This window comes from Schistocerca serialis, chromosome 2, assembly GCF_023864345.2.
Source record: "Schistocerca serialis cubense isolate TAMUIC-IGC-003099 chromosome 2, iqSchSeri2.2, whole genome shotgun sequence".
NCBI classification, from domain to species: Eukaryota; Metazoa; Arthropoda; class Insecta; order Orthoptera; family Acrididae; genus Schistocerca; species Schistocerca serialis.
This window is the reverse complement of record NC_064639.1, coordinates 618,089,703-618,114,194: the sequence shown is the minus strand read 5'-3', so window position 1 is coordinate 618,114,194 and position 24,492 is coordinate 618,089,703. Positions and strand designations below refer to the sequence as shown.

The following is a 24,492-nucleotide window of genomic DNA, read 5'->3' as shown; positions in this document are numbered from 1 at the left end:
AACTGTGGGTGCTGCTGAATACCGACTGCAGGGTACCATACGAAAGGCTCAGCCCTGGGCTCTCCCATGGGATCTAGTTTACTGCCACCAAGACATGAATGAAGCACTATTGTTGATGTCGGTCTGTCCATCCCCAACCAGAGCTCTACCTCAAGGACCAAAAGCTCAGTGTTTTTTGGGATTGGTCTTTGATGCTCAGTTGACATTGCTTTCTCATTTTCACCAATGTAAGGAAATGTGTGGGTCACACCTTAAGGGGAGTACAAATGGTGGTGTGAGTATAAAATGTCAGTTTGTAATTTTTTTCGGAAAATTGTCGTTTGGAGTTTTCTCTTTAATATGATGTGTGTTTCATTGAATTTTGGATGACTGTAAGTGTTTTTAATCTAGTTTGAAATAATTTACTGCACAAGTAATTTCTACATGTTCCATGAGCACTTGTTCAGTTACAACAAGATGTCTCGGCAACTGTAAACATCCTGCTGCATAGCTTGGATACATTGGTTGCAGTGATATCACTTCCTGTTTGTATATTTGTGCTTCTTGCATGTTGAGTTGTTCCTCTCTTTAATGTGACTCTACCGGAGGGAATACTTAAAAAATTAGAAATAAGGGAAGTAAATGCTAGAAAACTTTTTCTGTTGGCAGTTTACATCCAGAGAATGGGTAGAGTGAGCAATGCTGAACAAAGTTCACCACCAAGTGCTTCTCAGAAGCAGCTTGTGAATGGTAATAAAATGTACAGTGAAATCCATGCCAGTGATACCCATTTAATATTAGGTTTAAGTGCAGTAAAAACAAAGTTTAATCAAACTGCATGCTGTAATTTTTGTGGTGGAAAGAAGATAATTTCTGAAAATGTGTTCAACAGAAATGGTTCACTGCAAATGTCTTCAAAAGACTGATTTTGTCCATAGTTTGGAATTCTCTTGTTAGAGTTGTGAGAGTAAGAAAGAATTTTGGAAATTTGAAAAAGGTAAAAACAGTAATCTTTTTTGTGACAAAAGTCATATATTTCTGTGGGCTGAGATGCATCGGTAGAGGCTCTAGGGCTGTAAAAACTTTGTGTTCTCTCTTACGAATGTGTCATGCCCCCTCCCCCTACTGATTTTTTGAGAGACAATTATGCTTTAGGGGAAACAATAAAATTAATTGGAGAAGAATCAGTGAAGTCTGCAACAGTGTAAGCAGTACAACTGCATAAAAACTGGCAAAATTTTTCAAGTAAAAAGCTTAAAGATGGCAAGACTATTAGGACGTTTGACTGACAAAACAGCCTGACTGACAAAACAGCCAGCCAGCTAAGTGAATACTATGCTCAAACCATTAGAAAGAATACAAAAAATCTGATAACAATGAGAGAAGCAATATGAGCAACATTTTTCACCAAGGCATAAAGTGATAAGCTACATTCAATTGACTGGTGTAAATACTGCAAAGCTGAGGCAGCAAGAACCAAATATACCCATAGAAACACCATCCCTAAACCTGTTGGAGCAGTAATGAAGCCAGTATTTAAGACCTTCATTTCACATCTTGATTCCTAAGAAAGATACTTAGCTCAGTGAGTGTATTAGATATGACTCTGTATGTTGGCAAAGTTTTTTTATTATTGCCTTTGATAGTTCCTCAGAAAATGGGATACAAATAAGCTAAATTTAACATTATTAGGATAGGTCATTGATAGTATCTTCATTACTCTTCACTATCTCAGTGACACCAGCTGCAGTGCAGACCACTCTACACTTTCGTGCTTCTACAAAGCTCTGATCCCATGCATCATGGGTGTGGGAGCCTGGTGTATGGCTCAGCACCATCTTTAGCACAGTGGATGAACCTAAAGCTCTGTGAACAACCTACTTGCAGAGGCTGGCATCCCTCCCCTACAAATCAGGTGCCAACAACTGCCAGTAAACTATGCAATACATGTAACTTCAGAAATTTTCCTGGCATATTTCTTCTTCTTCTTCTTCTTTTTCTAATTTTTGGGTGTGCAGCCAGATCCCATTGATATTCTGCCACGATATTTCTACTTGTCCACTCACCTGAAGAGACAGCCAAAATATTGTGGCAGAATGTTGACAGTATCTGGCTGCACACCGGAAAAAAAAAATTAGAAGTAGGCAATACATATTCACTGCTTCCCTAAACATTCGAACTACTGTGTCGTTTTTCCTGCTAGGGAGATCTAGGTCCCACAACAAAGGTAAGGTCTGGAGTCACAATTGCAATTCGCAGTTAGCACGCAGGGTCTCTGCGCTGAACTCCATCTTTCCTCACTGTTGCCTCTTGTCAGGGAGAAATCGTGTATGCCCCCACGGTGTGTATCCCATCCTCGGATCTACCTAAACCTCTCCTTTGGTCCAAAAGACTCAATAGAATTTCCAAGATGGCGGCAGTAGATAAGTGCAGTGACACAATGAGCTTTAAAAGTAATAAGTTAAATACTTCAGCATGTAAAAAATGTCAAAAACGTGTTATAAAAGGAATCAGGTGTGTGATGTGCAACTACTGGCTACACGAAAAGTGTGAGAAGGTGTGTTTAAAATTCATCAGCGACGATTTTCAGTGGTCATGTTTCGAGTGTTTACATACGGAAAATGTAACGTTAACACAAAAGAACAAGTTATTAAATCTCTGAAAACTGAAATAGTCAATCTAAAATCAGAAATAGTACTACTGAAACAAGTAAATAGTGAGCTGATGAGAGATGAAAAAAGTAATTGTGAAAAATGTGAAAATGAAAAACACCATCTCAAAAGCGGTAACAGATTTGTAAACAAACGTTACAGTGAAAACTCGCAAATAGACTACACCCAGTTTATGGAATCTTCTAGGTGCGGCGCTATATGTGTAGAAGATGAAAGTGAAACCACCTCCCAATGCAGAAACAGTGTGGTAAGCAAACTTAATGGCGAAAACTTGCAAAGTAGTGATATCCAGTATACTGAATCATTAAGTGCCATGGTTTTTGATGGCCATACTGAAACTGTAAAATCTTCTATCAAAAGCAGGAGAGGTGTTGTAAGCAATCTTAACAGTGACAACTCGCGAAGTGACGATAATCATTTTTCTGAATCTTTAATATCCACTGCTTGTGAAGAAGTGCAAAGTGAAAACACATATTCAAGAAACAAATATCACTGGAACATCACCACGTACAGAAAAAAAAAAAAAACAATTAGTTGTCACAGTACTGAAAAGGAAAATCAAGAAGACTTTCTCATTATAGGTGACTCACTACTAAAAAATCTTGATGTGCCAAAATCGAGACTCAACGTTCGCCCTGGTATCAGGATTCATCAATTAAATAATCACTTAATCAATATTCGAAATTCAAATCCGAGATCTTCAGGTGAAGCCACAAGAATCTACAAAGGTGTTTACATTCATGTAGGAACAAATTCACTATGCAGCACCACCGAGGAAGAGATTGTCAGTGAAACTAGAAACTTAATCCGATCAGCAAGAAACTTATTACAGGTCTTCAGAAATTGTAGTCAGCGGAATAATCTACAGAAGGTCTGTGAGCGATACTTATATAGAGAGGATAAATTGTAATATTCATGAGATCTGTAATAATCTGGGAGCAATATTTATCGATCCAAATAAGTTTTTAAGCAACAAATGTCTGGGGAAAGATGGTACTCACTTAAACAGGCTAGGCTCCAAGATCTTCACTAAGATGATTACTGATATTTACAACATTATAAATAATGAGGGGAACTAAAAAGCAGAAGAGGGAATGATCATGCACAAAATGTGCCTGAAGAAAGCAATATTTCTTTCCTTCATTATAATGTAGAGGGGTTACGCAGTAAGATTGATGTTTTTGACCACTATCTTTCAGATATTACACCCCACGTACTAGTTGTCAGTGAACTCCAAAAATCTGCAGATAACATACACCTATTTAAAATCCAAAATTATTCATTAACTGATTTTTACTGTCACTCTAACCATAAAGGTGGAGGAGTGGCTATCTACCTGAAAACAAATAACCTAGTAGAATCTTATGAAAATATCGCTTGGGTAAAAAAGTATTCCACTGATTTGCACTGTGAAATTGTAGCAATTAAGTTAAAATTCTTGTCTGTTGTATACTTTATCTTAGCATTGTATAGATCACCAAATGGAAATTTTGAATTCTTTCTTAATTCCCTTGATACAGTATTACGTAAATTAATGTCCAAGCAAGAGCATATAAATGTTATATTATTAGGGGATATTAATGTCAACACGTTAAGATTCCCAAGAAAGCAAACATTTCAAAGACTGTATCTATTCTTATGGCGCAAAAGATCTGTTGGGAGACATACCCACTAGAATCACTCCAACTAGTACAAGCTCTATAGACCATGTTATTACTAATTGTGAAAATATTGCCTCAGCTGCTGTTGTAATTGGTCACATCTATGGCCATCTAGGCCAACTATTAGTGCTAAAGGGAGATCCTTGTGTAAAACCAAAGAAAATTTATGAATACAAAAGGAATCTCTCTGTTATCAACATTGCCAAACTGAGAGAGCACCTTGGTCATGAATCTTGGCATCTAGTATTTAAAGCCGAAGGAGTGAATAATAAATGGGATGCCTTTCTAGATACGTTATCTTATCATCTAAATAATACTATTCCCATAAGAAAGATAAATATTAATAAGAATAAGGCAAGACAGTCAAGGCCGGTGGAATTTGATAATTCTACAAAAGAACTGAAAGAAAAAATGGAAGAAATGTATATGATGCAAAGAGAGACCAAAAACAATGAGCACAGGGATAAATACAAACAATACAAGTATCAGTTTCACAAGCAAGTCAAAAGATTGAAGGCTGAAAAGATTAACTCAAAAATACAAAATTCAAATTATATCTCCAAGACCTGCTGGTCAATAGTAAATGAAATAAGAGACAGTAAAACAAAACTAAAAGGTAATATTAACATACAGATTTCTAATAACAATATTGTCACCAATCCTCAAGAGATCAGTAACATTTTTAATGACTATTTCATAGATATCATAGAATCTTTCTTTTGTACCACAGATAAAGTACCTGTTGGAAGTCTTGCTGAGGACAATTCTGTAGCTAATCAACTCCATGAACTTGAAATCAAGGATATTTTGCAGCTCATCAGAGAATGTAAAAACAAAAAATCCCTTGGCTGGGATGAAATTTCTCCATTTTTACTTAAACAGTGCGAAAACAATCTAGCATATCCTTTGGTGCATCTAATAAATAGTGTCTTAAAAGGAGTGTTCCCTGACATACTAAAATTAGCCATTGTTAAACCTCTCTACAAAAAAGGTGATAAATAACTAGTAGAAAATTACAGACCACTCGCCTTAACTTCAGTTTTTAGCAAGTTAATTGAAAAAATAATTCTGAAATATATGTTAGGGCATTATAATAAGCACAACATCCTGGGAGATTTCCAGCATGGTTTCAGAAGTGGTTGTAGCACCATGACTGCAACATTTCAATTTATGCTGAAAGCTCTTGACATAATTGATGAAAGCATGCAAGTAGCTGGAGTTTTCCTAGACCTAGCAAAGGCTTTTGATAGTGTTGATCGTAAGGTACTTCTGTCAAAACTGGCCATAGATGGCATAAGTGGAAAATTATTGCACCTCATCACATCATATTTAAAAAACAGAATACAGTGTACCTCAATCTCACACAATAGTGTAGAAACATTAAAAAGTTATACATCAAGGGTCAGGAGTATTAAATTTGGTGTGCCTCAGTGATCGATAATTGGTCCCTTCCTTTTTATATGTTACGTCACTGACTTTCCAAAGATAGTAAAAAATGATACCTTCATTACAATGTATGCAGATGACACTTCAGGCCTTTGTTGGGGAAATGATATTCTTAATCTCAGCATAGAGGTAAAAAATTTTATAGATATTGCAAAGGAAAAGTTTGAAAATGACAATCTAAAAGTCAACTTACAAAAAACAAATATAATCCCCTTCAATGTAGGTGATTTGCAAACTTGTATTGATTCTCAAGATAGTAATATTGTAGGGAAAATCTGTAGTGAGTGTAAATTCCTAGGTATATGCATAGATAGCAAACTACTATGGACACAACAAAGTGACAATGTATATGCAAGGCTATCATCTAGCCTGTATGTTTTAAGAAGAATAGCTCCATGTGTCAATACCCAAACAATGAGGATGATTTACTTTGGTTTAATACATCCATTTCTAGCATATGGTCTTGCACTGTGGGGCGGGGCTTCCAAAACTCATGTAGAACGAGTATTTAAACTCCACAAAAGAGCCTTGAGATATTAGGCAAAAAGATGCTAGAACATCATGTAAGGAATTGTTTATAGAATTTAAAATTCTGACATATCTATTCAATTTATATGTTTGAAACAATAGTATTAACTGCAGAGGATAAGAAATACACCTGTTGTAATGCAGAAATTAATGATCACAATACTAGACAAGTACAAAATTACCATAAGGTACACAGAAGACTGTAAAAAACTCCAAACAGTCCATATATTAATGGCGCAAAATACTTCAATGCACTGCCAAATGAACTGAAGGTAATATCTGGAGAGACATTCAAAAACATCTAAATCGTGGATCATTGAAGAGTGCTTCTATAGCCTACTGTAGAAACTAAAATCTAAAGTATTATTATGTCAAATAATTTTGACTACATTCTTAAGTTCCTATTATAAAGTAAAATAAGATTGTATACTGTTGTATTGTACTACCAGTTGCTATGCATGTAATTACATGTTTCACACAAATAAATTACAAATAGACCCCATTGTGTTTCACCGCTTGTTCCTGGACGGCCTTAACACATTTCAGGCTCAGACGTGGTTTACACTGACGGCTCTATGGCCGCTGGATGAACTAGTCGGCATTGACTTCTTGAGTAGCCTCCAGGATGTTGTCCAATGCTACCCTCAACGCCCATTGGTTGTGCCTATCCAGGAACTCCTGTATGACCTCCACCACACTGGATGTTCAGTGGTCTTTGTATGTATGGACTGTGGTCGCTTTGGGATCACAGGGAACTAACATACTGACTGGTTGGCGAAGTTGGCTACCTGGACTGGTTGGCGAAGTTGGCTACCTGGATGCTGACTTTGGAGGTGGGTGTACCAAAGTTGGCTCTTTGGTTGACACTGTGCCAACAGTTATTGGAGGCTTGGAATGTAAATTGGTGTGCCCTGATTTCTCCGAAGAAAGTGCAGCTGTAAAGGAGACCACAACCATGTGGCAGTCTTCCCTTTGGGCTTCACACTGGGAATCTACTGTGCTCTGTTGGCTTCGCATTGGCCACACTTGGCTGACTCATGGCCACATCCTCCAGTGTGAAGATCCACCCCACTGTTGTTGTGGTGCCTGTCACATGGCAGCTCACATCCTACTGGACTGCCCTAATTTGGATGCCTTGTGGCGAAACCTTAAAACTTTCTGACATTCTACCTCTGGTGCTAGCGGACTTTGCCATAGCAGCTGATTTGGTTTTACATTTTACTCTTGAAAGTGGTTTTTACTCCTGTCTGTGATGTAGCGCACATCAACCTTGTTGACTGCTTGTGGGATTGGAAGGGTGCACCCTCACCTGCTGCGCCCCAAGGGGCTAATGGCTGCCCTTGCTCGGTGGTCCAGTCTGGCTCCTGCCCTTCCCATCTTTTGAATTATTCTTATTCTTTTACATTGGTCATTGGTTGGCAGACTCACCATCATTGTTCTCTTTCGTGAGATTTTATCTTGCCTGTATAGGTACTTTTCTTATATTGGAGGCTGTGGAAGCACTGGTCAGATTCAGATGGTATCTCTCTGGTCACATAACATGTCCTCTGGCCTCCAACTGCTTTCTGGACAGAGCAACTCTCTCACTGTCATCCTTTTACCCCTCTCACTACTTTTTTTGAAGCATCAGTCTGCTGACTGGTATGATATGGCCCACCATGAATTCCTCTCCTATGCCAACCTTTTCATCTCATAGTAGCACTTGCAACTTATGCCCCCAGTTTTTTGCTGGATTTATTCAAATCTCTGTCTTCCTCTACTTTTTTCACCCTCTACAGCTCCTTCTAGTACCATGGAAGTTCTTCCCTGGTTCTTAACAGATGCCCCGTCATCCTGTCCCTCCTTCTTGTCAGTGTTTTCCATATATTCCTTTCTTCTCTGATTCTCGGAGAACTCCCTCATTCCTTAGTTTATCAGTTCACCTAATTTTCAACATTCTTCTGTAAGACGTCTCAAATGCTGTATATTACCTATCTTTCCCTATGACTTATCCCAATTTTGCACAGAATTTTGAATCTTTTGCCATATTTACATTGGTCAAAGGCTTTGTCCAGGGTGACAAATCGAATGAAGTTGATTTGTCTTCAGTCTTGTTTCCATTATCAACCGCAACATCAGAAACGCCTGTCTGTGCCTTTACCATTCCTAAAGCCAAACTAATTGTCCTCCAATAGATCCTCCATGTTGCTCTATATTACTCTTGCCAGCAACTTGGATACATGACATGTTAAGCTGATTGTGGATAATTCTTGCACTTGTCAGCTCTTGCAATCTTGGGAATTGTGTGGATTTTTTTTTTAAATGTCTGAAGATTACCACCAGTCTCGTACATTTTGCACACCGACATGAATAATCGTCTTGTTGCCACTTCCCCCAATGATTTTAGAAATTCTGATGGAATGTTATCTATCCAGTCTGTCTTATTTGATTTTAAGTCTTCTAAAGCTATTCTAATACTGGATTCCCTCTCTTCCCTGTTGAGTCCTGTTTCTTCTTCTTGTCATGTCATCAAAAAAGTCCTACCCTCATAGAGGCCCTCAGTGTACTCTTTCCACCTGTACGCACTCTCCTCTACATTCAACAGTGGAGTTCCCATTGTACTCTTAATGTTAACAGCCCTTGCTTTTAATTTCACGAAAGCATGTTGTGACTTTTCTGTATGCTGAGTCAGCCTTGACAATCATTTTTTCCCCCAATCTCTTCACATTTCTCATTTAGCCATTTCACCTTAGCTCACCTGCACTTCCTGTGTGTTTCATTCCTAAGTGACTTGTATTTCTTGATTCATGAATTTCCTGGAACATTTTTGTACTTCCTTCTTTGTCAGTCAGTGGAAGTATTTCTTCTGTTACCCATGATTTCTTCTCAGTTATCTTCCTTGAACCTAAGTTTTTCTCTGCAACTTCTGTGATGGCTCTTTATAGAGATGTCCATTACTTTTCAACTGAACTGCTTACTCAGCTGTTCATTATCACAATCAGAGAACTTTGGACATCTCTCTTCATTCCTGAGCACTTCTGTATCCCACTTTTTTGCACATTAATGCTTTCTGACTAGTCTCTTAAACTTCAGCCTGCTCTTCAGCATTAACAATCCAATATCTAATTTCAGAATCTCTGCCTGACTATTATGTAATCTAACTGAAGTCTTCCTGAACCTCCCAGTCTTTTCCATGTATACATCCTCCTGTTGTGAATTGTGAACAGAATATTTACTGATACTGTCTGAAATTTATTGTAGAACTCAATTTATCTTTCTTCTCTCTCATTCCTACCAACTCTCCCATAACCCTTTCTTCTGAGACAAACCTTCAGTTTGAGAAAGAAACCAAAAAACATAATTCTAGCTTATTACATCAGCATAAACAGCTATTGGTTAAGAATTTTCAACAGCCAGCAGATATTTTAACTCTACCCAATTTTAACTCAGTCAATGTGAAATGTCAGCTATCTTTATTGCATCAAAATATTCGAGGACTAAGAAATAAAATTAATGAATTAATTATCTGCATAGATGAATTAAGTCTTCAAACCCAGCTGACATAATCTGCCTCTCTGAACATCGTGTGACCACTGGTATAGAACTTTTAAGTGTTACAGTGTTCAGGTTAGCATCTCACTTTTGTAGATCAGAAATGGAGAAAGGAGGAGTTGCCACATTCATCAGGAACTGTCATAAAGCCGCGCGGGATTAGCCGAGCGGTCTGAGGCGCTGCATTCATGGACTGTGCGGCTGGTCCCGGCGGAGGTTCGAGTCCTCCCTCAGGCATTGGTGTGTGTGTTAAGTAGTTGTAAGCTTAGGGACTGATGACCTTAGCAGTTAAGTCCCATAAGATTTCACACACATTTGAACATTTTAACCATCATAAATTTAAGAACATAGACATTCATAAATTTTTCCTAGAACAGCATATGGAAGCATGTGCAACAGAAGAAGAATTTCATAAAAAATCCTTCATAATATTAAGTGTATATCGAGCACCTGCAGGTAACTTTAATCTGTCTGTAAACCACCTTGAAGCTATACTGGCCCATTTAACAACCAAAAACAAAGAAATAGTGGTTGCTGGTGATTTCAATGTAGATTTCCTTAAAGACTCTCCCAATAAGAACTTATTTGAGTTAGTAACACTATCATTCAACTTAATTCCCACTGTAAAGTTCCCCACTAGGGTAGCCAATTGCACACAAATAGCCATTGATAATATCTTTATAGAAAAGTCCAATGAACAAAATTATATTACAAAACCAATAGTCAATGGCCTCTCAGACCATGACATGGCAGTTCCTTCTGTTAAATGTTAGTACTAAATAGGATGTAAAATCTGTTAAATATGAGCTCAAGAGGGGAATCAATAAGCCAAAAATTGATTATTTTAGGACACTCCTCAGAGACATTCACTGGACTGATGTTTACAATGCTCACGGCATGAATGAAAAATATAAAACTTTTTCTAATAAAGTGCTTACCTTATTCAAACACTGTTTTCCCCCAAAACTTACCAAGGTTAGAGCAAAGTCTACAAAGAAGCCATGGATTACTCAAGGAATAGGGATATCTTGTAAAACAAAAAGAAAACTATCTGTCAATCCGAAACAGTTCCTATGTTGATGCTATAGCACATTACAAGAAATGCTGCAAAATATGAAAGACTTTAATACGGACATCAAAGCAAATATATTAAAAGGAAAAGATAGTCATATTAGATAACAAAATAATGACTATGTGGGATATAGTGGAGGAGGAGACTGATAGAACCAGACATGAAGAGGGACAAATAGCATTAAGAGTAAATGATACATTGGTGACAGACTTGTATAGTTTTGCAGAACTTTTTAACAAACATTTTATAACTGTTACTGACAAGATGGGGTTGTCAGGTTCTGTAGATGCTGCTATGGAATACCTCAGACCAGGCATTTCAAGTAACTTCCATAATATGAATTTGATCCTCACTACCCCAGCAGAAATAATATCCGTCATAAAATCTTTAAAATCAAAAACATCTAGTGGGTATGATGAAATATCAACAAAGTTAATTAAAGAATGTGATTCTGAGTTAAGTAACATATTAAGCTATCTGTGTAACCAGTAATTTCAGTGGAATATTTCCTGAGTGGTTGAAATATGCTGAAGTTAAGCCACTGTTTAAGAAGGGAGGTAAAGAAATAGCATCAAATTTCCGTCCAATTTCACTTTTGCCAGCATTTTCAAAAATTTTAGAAAAAGTAATATACAATCGGCTTTATAACCATCTTATCTCAAATAACATACTGTCAAAGTCACAATTCGGATTTCTAAAGGGTTCTGATACTGAGAAGGCTATCTACACTTAGAGTGAAAATGTGCTTAATTCATTAGATAAAAAATTGCAGCCAACTGGTATATTTTCTGATCTGTCAAAGACATTTGACTGTGTAAATCACAATATCCTTGTAAGTAAATTAGAATATTATAGTGTAACAGGAAATGCTGCAAAGTGGTTCAAATCTTATATCTCTGGCAGGAAACAAAGGGTGTTATTAGGTGCCCCATGCTCTTGGCTGAGATTCTGGATCATTCCATGATACTGAGTGTTTAACCCTCTCCATAAGGCAAGCTGCACGGAGTTATTCTCCATGACATTATCTGATAAAAGAACTATTATCAACCAAAATTTGGATTGTCGATTCGCCTGAGAAGAACATCTGTAAAATATTAGAATTAACAGTAGAAAATGATCAATAATAACTGTCTCTATTCAAAAAAGCTGTACTTTGTCAGCTCCATCCTGCAACAGTCATATTTCCGTGTTGTCTAGCCATGGCAGTTGTTTCTTTTTCGCAGTGTCGGTGAGGCCTGGTTTTTTTTTTTTTTTTTTTTGTAGGCCAACGACCCAATAGATTCTATTCAACCAGTCTCCTCCAGACTGCCCTTTTCTAAATTTTTATAGCCTTGTCTTTCATCATAGTAGTCAAATGACCAACACTCATTCTCAGGTTTTAGAGACATATGCGTCTGATTTTTCAATCAGTACAAGGAGTGTGGTCCTTTCCTGCCACATCGTCCTACAGTATCTGCTTGTCAATTTTAATTTTCATTTGGTTGATGACAGACTTTGAAATCTTGCAATAGGTGCTATAGCTCTCTGGGAATGTGTGTAATGGAGTAACAGTGTTTCTGTTTCTCCACATTTTCTTGGAGAAGTGTCTGAAGTCTTGCCCATGCCAAAAGAAGAAAATTTGAAGTTATTATGTCAAACCATGAACAAAAATTTGAATCCATAGATAAAAGTTAGTCAAAGTGTTGTAATAAGAAGTATCATTTACTTTTTGATTATTTTATATACAAAAACTAGTGAAAAACAAGTAGGCAATACTAAAAATGACAATATAGCAATCTGTACTTTTTATGAGAAGAAAGATTTCATAATTGATGAATGACACACAAGTCCAGTGCTGCTGCCTTAAAGAATATATATAAAATAATAATATCACCAGTAGCAATATCAAAATAAAACAACTCTTTGAAAACCATTTTCTTTGTTCAAACAGTTGTTGTAAATTTTAAATTACATAAATGTGAGCACCGTCCCTAATAATTTGGCCACATACTGTATAGAATCAAATTTCTCTATTGGAATTAGATCTTTATCTCCAAAGTTTAATGAAAAATTCACTATATTAGTTCAATTTTGTACGCAGCATTCTTCTGAGAAAAGTTGCAGGGTAGCCACCATGAGCGCAGTGATGCAGTCTGACGGAAAATGGTGTGTGGGCAGAGACCAGCTAAGCAGACTTCCTGACTGTGTCATGTCAAGGTCCACAAGTGTGCATACCTGGCTGTTAGGCTGGATCACCAGTCCCAAGAACTGTGGGTACAGTTTAAAGTTGGGCCTCCACAAACGCACAGGAAGGGACTGCAGGTATCCAAGAATCTAACAGAAATATCTGTGGCGTGTCAAGAAAATCTACTCATGTGTGGCCAGCTAATGTGGAAGTAGGCTGTAATGTATACCGTAGTTCTTGCATCTCCCTAGGCTTTCTGTAATGCTGGGGTATTCCCCTTTAATGTAATTGCTATTTGTCCACTTGTTCGAGTTTCGACTCTCCTTCAAAAGTGCATTAGCTTTTGCTTTCTGCAGTAGCATTATCAACAAATAACTTTCCATCCTCAGTCCTGTACAAGACCTCATGACATTTTCTGGCAGTTGTGAAGACTGCGGACATTTGTCATTTTTGTCAGATAAGTGGAGTGCTATGATCGGTAATGAGGAAGTATTGAATAGGATTGGGGAGAAGAGAAGTTTGTGGCACAACTTGACCAGAAGAAGGGATCGGTTGGTAGGACATGTTCTGAGGCATCAAGGGATCACCAATTTAGTATTGGAGGGCAGCGTGGAGGGTAAAAATCGTAGAGGGAGACCAAGAGATGAATACACTAAGCAGATTCAGAAGGATGTAGGTTGCAGTAGGTACTGGGAGATGAAAAAGCTTGCACAGGATAGAGTAGCATGGAGAGCTGCATCAAACCAGTCTCAGGACTGAAGACCACAACAACAACAACAACAATGATCGGTAAGTGATGCGTAGACTCTTAGAGGCTGCCCATCTAACAAAACCCCCACGGTCAGTGAGTGTTAAAAAAAGTTCAAGGAAAGTAAAAGCACCTCTCTGTAGCTCTCTGACTCCAGGACCAATGTTTGGGCACATGTTTTGAGTAAGGTTGTCACCTCGCATTGCCCTCTACTTGTGTAAATTTTATTTTCGACAATGGCATGTTTGCCATTTTAGTGATGCGTTATGCCATTAAAAGCATATTCCAATAATGCTTTAAAATGTAAATGAGGAGTATAGGAGCATCGCTAGAGCTGGGAACTCTTGCAGACAGTGTGGTGTTCCAAAGTAACTGCCAGCCATCAACATTGTCAACCTACCCTTGTGCCGCTTGATGTAACCTACCCTTTCCTTTTGAAATCTTGGCATTCATTATCGAAACTTGCCGTTGGTTTTGAAGTTGAGAGGGAGGATCAGCAAGGTACACTCCAATGTTCCAATGGTTTTGTTGTCCTCACTTCCTTGTTATACAAAAGGATTGAATTCACTAATTCCTCTTCATTGCGTGCACAAGTCATACTGAAACTGGAAATACCCATCTACTGACGATCACTTTTCTTTCCCTGATAGTATCACACAGGTAGTGTCATTTTATTGGGATATTTGATTATCTTCACAGCTCTGGCACACATATGGACCACGCTTCCTGTTGCCTGGCTAGATAACTGGGTATGATGAAGACAATCTCTTGACTCTTAATGAGATGACAATGCCTCGTGAATCATGGATCTCGCAGTTGACAGCCAATTCATGGTCGTCCCAGCAATGTCAGCCCAGTGTCACCTCCAACACCACCACTGTTGCAACATCGGCTAGGAATTGTATTCCAAAGTACCTGATATGGGATAATGTTACAAAGGTGGAAATATTATGAATTCTGCAGGCCACCCCCCCCCCCCCCTTTTTTTACTACAAGCAAACAGGCTGCTTTGTTTCTGGCCATGTTCCCCAATCATATTGTAGCCTAAATAAACATCTTGGGTGGACCAGGACGACATAGGGTATCGTTTATGAGTTGGCTCTGCAGTTTAGGAAAAATATTCTCTCAGATCTTTAGGGAATGTTCCATTCGTAATCTCATTTGACGAGAGCCTTAACAAGCTAGCTGTGTTGCAGCAGATGGATATTGCTCTGATATTGGTACAAAGTAAACAAGCAAGTTGAAATGCACTACTTTTCATCTGCATTTGTAGGTCACACCATTGCTGTCTATATGTTGGACGGTGTTAATAAAGAAGCTTCGGACTTCAATCTTACACCAATCTGCCTCAAGTATCAGTGGATAGGTCAAATGTCAACTGGGCGTTCTTGAAGGACTTGTCTTGATCTAAAAAGAATTCATGGGACAGTGCATCAACTTTTATTGATATGGGATCTAGTAGTTTGCTTACAGTTCGCCTGAGTTTCAGAAACTCTGCCTTAAGACTAACTGTGATGATGTACATTTTCTGAGATCGATGTATAGTGTGTTGAAGAATGTCACTGCAAGAAGAGCTAATTGTAAAAGTCTTTAAAGTTTAAGCCCAGAAAACCACTCTTCCCTAAAAAAGTTTAGATTTGTATATTGGCTTGGAAATGAAGATGTAGCTGATCGGAAAGTAGACATCATCCCCTTTCTGAAGACTTGCACAGACAAAGTAAAAAAGCACAAGATTAAAGTAGATACTTATGACTGGTGAACAATATTGAAGTAACTTGAAGATCCTATGCTGCCAGCTAAAAAATCCTTCTTTGGCTTTGTTTTGGGCAGGTAATGACCTTTTTTAGGGAATTCCAAAGTGTGATCCCCATGGCACTTTTCCCATTCAATGCTTGTATTCTGTTAATGCTGATATGTCAATAGTAGTTAAGCCTGATGTATTATCTGCAAAATCTATATTTGATATAAAACTTGATGACAAAGTTAGTCTTATTCCTACCAAAGAAATTAACTTAGGTAATGTGCTGTCTGAGCTGAAAAAGATAAAACTGCTTGCCGAATATATTTAACTTTCCAGACTGAGCGCAGGGCTTTGTGATCAAAATGTGCTCAAACCACATCCTATTCACCTTTGAAGTACAGCATTTATAGATACATAAGCTCTTGTGATCCAGCCGTGATAAACAATAGGCCAAGGACTAGCAAGAGCAGAATCTCATATGCCTTGCAGAAACTCTTTTTCTCAAAATTGGATGAGTGCTAAAGACCGTGATAAAGTTAAAAAAGAATTCACACAACTATTGGGTCACCAAGAATTTTTGGATCTCTGTGCAAGCCCCAAGAGAAGTGAGAAGAGTATCAATCACTTTCGGTGAGGCTTATTGGGTGGTGATACCACTTTTCAGCATTTGCATATCTTTCTCCAAAAGTTTTTCATTCTGAGCCATGGTCAAACTGCCATAGAGAAAGGCTTTTCCATTAATAAAGAGTGCACGATAGTCAACCAAGCAATTGGTGGCCATAGTCAAGTATATAATGGCCTGAAATCGCAGTCGGTGTTTTAAAGAGTGATGTTAACAAGAGAATGATTCTGGACTGTCACAATGCTGGAAATTGGTATGCTGAGACTTCAAAGAACAAGCAATGTGAAGAAGATGAAGAAACAAGAGAGCTAGACAGAAAATGTCTGTTGTCAGGCAAGTTAATGAACTGAAGGCCAAAAAGTTGTGGATAATGTGCGAGAGAGCTCCGGAACTGAGTAAATGGCGAAAAGATCGCTTCTATCGCATAAGAGTTTTGGCCGGTTTTCATTTCTTTTAATTGTTTGTTTGACAAAACACTGAGTATGATTTGGTAGGGAAAATGTCACTATATATACCCCATTGGTGGTGTTCTTATTTTCGAATCTTTAATGTTATACAACATATTGCTGCTATTTTTGTTGCCAATCTGGTGCATCTAGAAAGTTCATACATCCTGTATGGCAGGGGGAGCAAAAATTTGCTGTTAATTCAGAGTTAGAGTTAACTCATTATTAAACACAGAAATTCTTCAACTAAAAATCATTTATTTACACAACATATCTGTTTACTCACTCTTTAGATCATAAATCCTGTAAAGGAGACAATAACTTTCTTTGCACTCTAATTCTGAGTTAACACATGTTCAGAAATATAGAAGTTCTTAAATTTTTTGTCATCTTATCTGTTTACTTACCCTTCAGATCTCAAAATTTGTTAGGCTAAAATGCTAAAACTCTGTTGGGAAATGGGGGAATCTTTAGGGAATTTCACTTTGGGAAACTCAACTACAAAATGATTTTTGTTCTGAGTGTGATACAAACATTCTACCACCAAAAAGCCTCATTCTATGATACTGGTAGTTCAGCACCCTCAGACTGCCTCGCAAGCATCAGAGTAGCATGGTGCCAGCATCAGACACCAACCATATTCTCACTGGTGTCATCAGGAAACAAATGTTTCGTGGAATGTATTGGGAGACCACAGCAACAGATCTCCTCCCCCCCCCCCCCCCCCCCCTCCCCCTTCCCTCAAATTACACTTGAAGAAATTGTTTTCTGTTATAGTTCGGTATCTGGTCTTCTGTAAACACTTGGCAGCTGGTATTGTTTGGAACGCACCCTTAACTCCAGGTGATTTCTCTTTCTGCAGTGGTATTTGAAACTGGTTGATCTACTTTTCATGGATTGTTTTAACTGCTGTTGGCTTCTCTTTGTTTATGAAGACATCTTGTAGTGTGATATTTATGTAATCCAATTTCTTATACATTGTTTGCAAGGGTATAAAGATGCTCCCATGTTTCTTCATTGTGGGCTATAACAGACACAATTATTGATTTTTATGTCCACACACTGTCCAAATGTAGTATATTTGTCACATTTAAACTAGACAAGGTTAGGCATGGTTTCCAATCTGTATCAGAAACTTGTGCCCTGAACTTGTTAATTGTAGACCATGTCTTGTTAAAAATGTGTTCTTCATTTAGAGGGATTTATATGATTTAGTTCCAACTGTATGGGTTGTTTGGGGAAAGTCCATCACTTACTGTACTGTTTTTCTCTTGTCTGTTGCCATTCAGCATGCATCCATTTCTGTAGTTGTTTATCAGCAAAATTCTGACCTGTAACTCTTGTACTTTTGCAAGATTACCTGTGTGCAAACAAAGACAGGTTTCTATATACATGGGATGTTGATTGGTAAATAATTAACAAAACCTGGAGTAACTGTACAAGCACCTTTCAGTCTGAGTGATATTCCTGTCTATAAGCTTCATGCACTTTCTGCAAAGCTGACCACTGCTTTAAAAAATTTAATGTGATGCTGAGAAATTCCATTTCTTATCAAGAATGACATCCATATTGTGTGTGTGTGTGTGTGTGTGTGTGTGTGTGTGTGTGTGTGTGTGTGTGTGTGTGTCATTTCTTCAAATTCAGAAATTATGTAATTAACTGAATAGTATAAGTAATTTAAATAATTTACTTACAGTCATTAATAATCTTCCTGAACAGATGACATAATCCGTACCAGCAGATTGTGCCATCCTAAACCGCATGGCAGCAGAAAATGTACACAAGATGAGAGAGGCCGCAGTAGGAGCCGCAGCCGCAGTCATAGTCACAGTCGCAACACATATAGAGGCCAGCAGTGGCGTCTAGAACGAGGTCGACAGCAGCATTTAACTGATAATCTGCCCCCACGATCAAGAAGCAGGAGCCAGGCCTCATACAGAAGTAACAGTCCAGTTCCATCGCTGCTTTCTGCACCATTTGTTCCACCCCGGGGCAGAAGTCTACCACGTCAAAATTATTCATTTTGCAGTCAGGTTAGTTAAAATAATTTTCATTCTGCAATACATCTGTATGGTGCATGTCTGCTTCTTTATAAAGGCAACAATGTATTGTTAGTGACTGCATACTGACATTTTTTATTGTCACTCTTGAAACCATGAAAACGATACCGCTCCAGCCTTCACTCCCTCTCATATGCTCTCTTTAGTGTTACCACTCGTCACCTATTCTGTCTCACTGCCCTTTCCTCCTATCTCAGTAGCCCCTCGTAATGCCCACAACCATTTGCTAGACATTTCAAAAAACTCGCAAATAGGGCAATCTACTGGAACAAGTATGTTTCAAATTTCACTCTGTCTGTTTAAACCCGGGGTCTCCCATTGATTTCAGTCCAGCATACAGCATCCACTGTGCCATCCCTCTGTCAGTCTGTAGCTCATTTCTTTCACATACCTAGTTATTACAAAATTCATGATTTATGTGACCACTGCAACTTTTTTAAAATTGTTCTTCCTCTGCCACACTAATACCTGTCGCAATCCATCTCATCCAGAAATTTAAAGAATACCGATTGGCATACCTTCATTGTTTCTTCGAATCTGATCTTCCCTCCCAAGGAGAAGTGAACATATCCTCTGACGCACCTCTACTGTGATATCATTTGTGACTAAACATAACTCAGTTTGACCCCACCATAATTATTGAAGAACTAGCAAAACACTTTGCCTCAGCTTCGGTGTCTGGAACTGCCTTCCACTGCCATGAAAGAGGAATAGAAATATTCATCTACACCTAAATTCTGAACGTTATGAATCATATAGTGACCAATACAACAAATGGGAAAACTTTTTTGCCATGAGGAATCCCAAGACCGTAATCACTATGGACCTGAAAATGAAGCAATTATTTATGAAATAGTTTTCATTTATATTTGTAAAATTCACATCTAATTTTCTTTGTGTTTGAAAGAGGGGGACATACAAATTTAAGAGGATGTGACACTACATGCCTGAAGATAAAGCCTTAGTGCTTTAAAATTGATTATTACAAAAAATTGGTGATTGTGGAGCTTTGTAAATTTTGCTTTTACGAAAACTACAACAGTGCTTTTTTTTAATGGTCTTTGTTAGTTTTCTACTTTTGGCTCTATTTAAGCTTTCAACAAGTGATTGTATCAGATGAGAAATGACAGCATTTTCCTGCCAGTGAACTGAATGCTTTTCTGGTTGAAGGCGTTTTTTGACTTTTTTTTTCTTTTCCCAACCAGTTTGATAATTACAAACTCTGCAGAATATCAATGTCAACCTTTTGTAGGCACTCAGTCGTGCAACCCATACTGTCCAGCGCTACAGATGAAAATGATAAGACACTTAGCATAAAAATACAGAACCAAAAAGAACTCTGTTCGCATGTCAGGGGAAGAATTTAGATGCTGACATAATATTTTGACAGGTTTTGTTTTCTGATCACTATAGTGCAGAACACAAACATTATAAACTGGCAATTGGCAGCAAACATGAGCAAAGGTAGCATTGAGATTGCCAGAGGGGGTGAGGAACAACGCTTGGAAATAAGCCCCACCTCCCAGTCTCAGGGCAGCCAGCCTACAACAATGTAATGTATTTCTGTGAAGGCAAAGCTGGAACATGGTCATAGTGATCATTGTCAGTCTCTTCTGATATTGTGAGGATCATGATCAGACTCCGTGATGGACCAGGATTAGTCTCTTCACTCAATTAAAAATAAGAAAATATCAAGTAATGCACAACTCAAAGCACCTGGTAACAGTTACCAGGGAATTGCTTGCTAAGGTTGGCAGTATCAAAAATGAGATGTTGTAGAGTAACACATAACTTTGGTGAAGAAGTTTGTTGCACAGGCATTTTTCGAACCAAAAACAGATGATAATTGCCACTATAAAAATTTATTTTCATAATGAATTATTATAACCTACTGTTTGCATGCATGTTTCATAGATGTGCATGTATTACGAATGGATGGATATTGTGTATGTGCAAGCCAGAATGACACTGAACATCGTACCACGTCCTCGGTACCTGCTGGTTGAATGGTTTATTCCATGTTGTTGGGTCCTGCCTTAGAGATGTGGTGTGAGTCATGTAGGAAGAGTGGCCATGGAAATGCCTGTGACATCACACGGACAAGAGAAAACCTGTTATAAATACAGTTGGAATCAGTTGAATAAAACAAGCCATTTCTGGACTTAGTCCTTATTGACGTAAATGTGATGTTCATGATCATTGTAGATGAGAGTACTACATATTAATATGTTGTTTATGTGAAGCCTTGTATTACTTTTGAGAATTGGATATTGGTTTTGTACTCTTAACTTCCAGCAGTAACTGCAGCACTTTGATAAATGAAGTTTGATCAGAGAAGGTTGGCAAGTGTGCTGCAGTAATAATCTGAACAAGATAGAAAAATAGAAAGTCATAGCCCCCCATCAAATTTTACTTCACTACCCAATATCACGGTAAGAAGCCAGCAGAACATCGCATATAGTGACTGGTGACAACAACCCAGAACAAATATGGCTGGAAGTAAACAGAAGTTATGAAGAATAGTAAATAACAAGAATAGTAAACAGAAATTTTAAAGAGAATTGATGAATTTTGAGTACAAAGATTTACTGGAGTTGATATCTGTTGTCAATAGTTATGAAGATCAGCAGCAAAGATTACACTGCCGTTTAGACTCAAATACTAACACTGAGAATGAAGAATTTTGAAGATGTTTGGGTAGTCGATGAACAGTTTTTAACTACAATTACAACAGAGAGGAAAATTACTAGTCCATGAGATGGAAGATATTGACTGATTAAAGAAGGCTTCTGTCATATTGATCCCACGGCCAATCTACAAGAGCAGTTGTGGATTGCAGTTGCAGCTCATCAGCCTGCAATGGCAGCAGTGTTAACAGCACACTCACATTTGGTGACACAGCACAACCTACAGATGGATTCAGCTTCCAGTCAGCATCTACACATGGCTAGATTCTTATGAACTGTATAAAATGTGAGTTGATTAGTTTCCAAAAGATTTTTGGGGGTGGTGTTTGTGTTGGGGGGGGGGGGGGGGGGGGGGGCATACTGCAAGTGATTTTGCAACTAGTTTGTGGCTGTACTACAGCATCATACCTAGCTTTGTTACGATATTAAACCAAGGTAAACAAATGTTTTATTGTAGATGTTATTTGTCTGTGGCAACAAGAGAAATGGTTGTGTATGTGCCTATGTGGTTTAGAACATTTAAGTACACAAGGAGCTAACTGCTAGTATAGAAGCAATAAATGTGATAGGAGACAACACTAAAACCAAATTAAAACATGGGATTAAAAAAACAAAAAAGAAACTTGCACAAATGCCGAACTCAAACAGCCTATCAGTGAGCCATGTTAGGAAAAGCGAGAGATCCACAGTAACGTATTGCAGTTACAGACAAAACTTTCTACCTCACTGAGGAGCTAAATTTGGAAATTTGGAACATTTCAATTTAGTTCAAAATGAAGTGAATGAGCAATTTAGAGATGCGAACAAGGAATTGAAACAATTAAAAGAATTAACTGGGCAGGCATTTAACACAATACATGTACAAATCTCAGGCAATCAAGTAATGTTGAGAGTGTTGGCATAAAGCAAAGATTCACATGTGGCCACAATTTCAGACTCCACACTTGTTAGTTTGGATGTGCCAGTAGTTGACATAGTCTGTAATAAAGTAAGACATAAGAGTGAACTGTCTGTAGATACAGCTCATTCTAATGCAGAAACAGGTAGAACAGAGAGTGAACTACCAAAAATTTGGGATGAGTTGACTTCAGCTAAGGAAGGAAACTTGAGGAGGTACATAATTAAGCTATGATACACTGGCACAGATAGTGAGGGAGGATTGGAAGAAACTATTGGTGCCCTAATGACAGAAGTTTATGACATAACAAATTCTTAAGAAGTAGATTTCAAGCAAATATTTGTGTGTTCCTGAAAGTGTACTGAAGTATCCTGTGGACGGAAACCTAGCTTTGAAAGGTACTTTAACTGTAATGAGTATGCTGATGAAGATTAAAGCCTTAAGCACAGGTTTATTGGAGAATGGGATATGAGCGGATGTACCAAAGCACATTGAGTGTGTCTTTTTTTTTTAAAAAAAAAAAGAAGTATTTGATGGAGAATATTTATTTGAATGGAGCATTATTCCATGAAAGTGAAAGTGTATTATGTAAGCTGTTACACTTCTTCTTATCTGTGGAAGCAGTAAGGTTTATAAGCAATATATGCTGTGTAATTTTAGACATGCTACTTTATCTAGGTGCTTGGTGCTGAAGAGAAGTGTACTGTTTGGTGAAAGAGTCAGAAGCCTAAATTTAAGATGTGTATATTGCTCAAATCCCGGAGCCGGTTCAGTTATTTCATGCCGGGGATACCATAGGGCATGCCTCATGTTGTGTGCCTCTTGAAAATCTGTATCTGAAGTAGAAACATTTTGATTTAATTTTCAATGTGGGTTAAGATTTTATGAATTTATTTACTTACCTGAGTCAGTGGCATTATCTACACAGTTATTTGTTTATTGTTGGGGAAGAATAGCGAGAATATTGTTAAGATGAATTTGTGTCACTGTGTATTGTTAGCAAACTACAGAAAATAAAAGATGGGCTGAAAACTGATGAATATTTGGGAAAAGTAATAAATTTGTGGACAGAAGATGTTAGTAGAGGATAAAAAGAACTGGTTCTTCAGAGTGGATAAATTATTTCGGAGACTGTGTGTACTGAATCTTAGTAGAGGATACAATTCGGGGTATGGACATTTTGGTATATGGAAGAGTATGCTATGACAATTATATTATTCTAGAAATCTAGGTAGAGAAGTAAAAATGATATTAATAAGTTGTGACTTTGGTCAAAATGTTAAAGAAAATAATGGATAGATAGATTATTCATCGTATCCAGAGATTCCTAAACCATTACATGATTTAACAGCAGCAGATAAATTTTTTTTTTTTGTCGTTCACCAAAGGGCAGAGTTGTGTTTCTTATATATTTGGAGATCGTGTTGCTTTTATTTTTGTTTTTAATGGTTAATTTTCACAGACATCTATTTTTCTCAAAACTTTGTTCCTTTGCTTTGGGCTCTTGTGGTTCTGTGTCTCCATTGCCTAAGAGAAAGGCAGGTGTGAGGCAAGGACCGAGGACATGTTGGAGCACCAGTTACCACCTGCAGAGTTCTGAGAAAGTGATGTCTGGGGAAGAATCCAGATAGATAGCATGTGTGGTGAAACAGGCACCAAGGTCACGATTGTCATGTTGTAGAGCATGCTCTGCAACACAATATTGTGCAATGCCAGCATGCAACCGGTCTACGCCCTTTTGTCCTAATTGATGACTTGATGGAAGTCATGCCGATATAAAAGGCCGCACAGTGTTTACATAACAGCTGGTATATGGTTGGTAGATTCTATGACAGAATGGACCTCATTTCAGAGCATGATTTTAGGAAGTCATAGCCTTGTTGAAGTACCTGATTAATATGTTCAAGACCATGATAGTACTGAGTGACCAGAGGTGTACTCAAAAGGTTTTTTGGAGGGATCAGCAGTGCCCAGATTGGATGTGATGGCCCAGAAAATCTGCTTTTGAACTAGGCTGGTGGCGGTGGTGTAATTATGTACGGAGAAGGCTGAGGTGAGAACGGCTGTGTTGTGCAGTAAAGTGTCTACTTCTGAACAAATACTTTCGCCTTGAATTCCAAGGCTGTATGAAGGGAACGTTTGACATGGAAACGATGGCAACCGTCAAAATGTTACGGTAAAGATGAGACCAGTGTTAAGGAAAATAGCATGGGATTTGGAATAGGACCATGTTAAAT

The 24,492-nt window shown here is 38.0% G+C and overlaps 1 protein-coding gene across 1 annotated transcript in view; it reads left to right on the top strand.

Moving 5' to 3' along the window:
• The window catches only part of LOC126455646 (uncharacterized), a 91,803-nt gene that overhangs the window by 24,131 nt on the left and 43,180 nt on the right, over window positions 1–24,492 (top strand). The window contains exon 2 of the mRNA XM_050091412.1: window positions 18,330–18,643. Within this exon, the coding sequence (XP_049947369.1) occupies window positions 18,330–18,643 (314 nt within the window). The remainder of the gene's footprint in view (window positions 1–18,329; window positions 18,644–24,492) is intronic.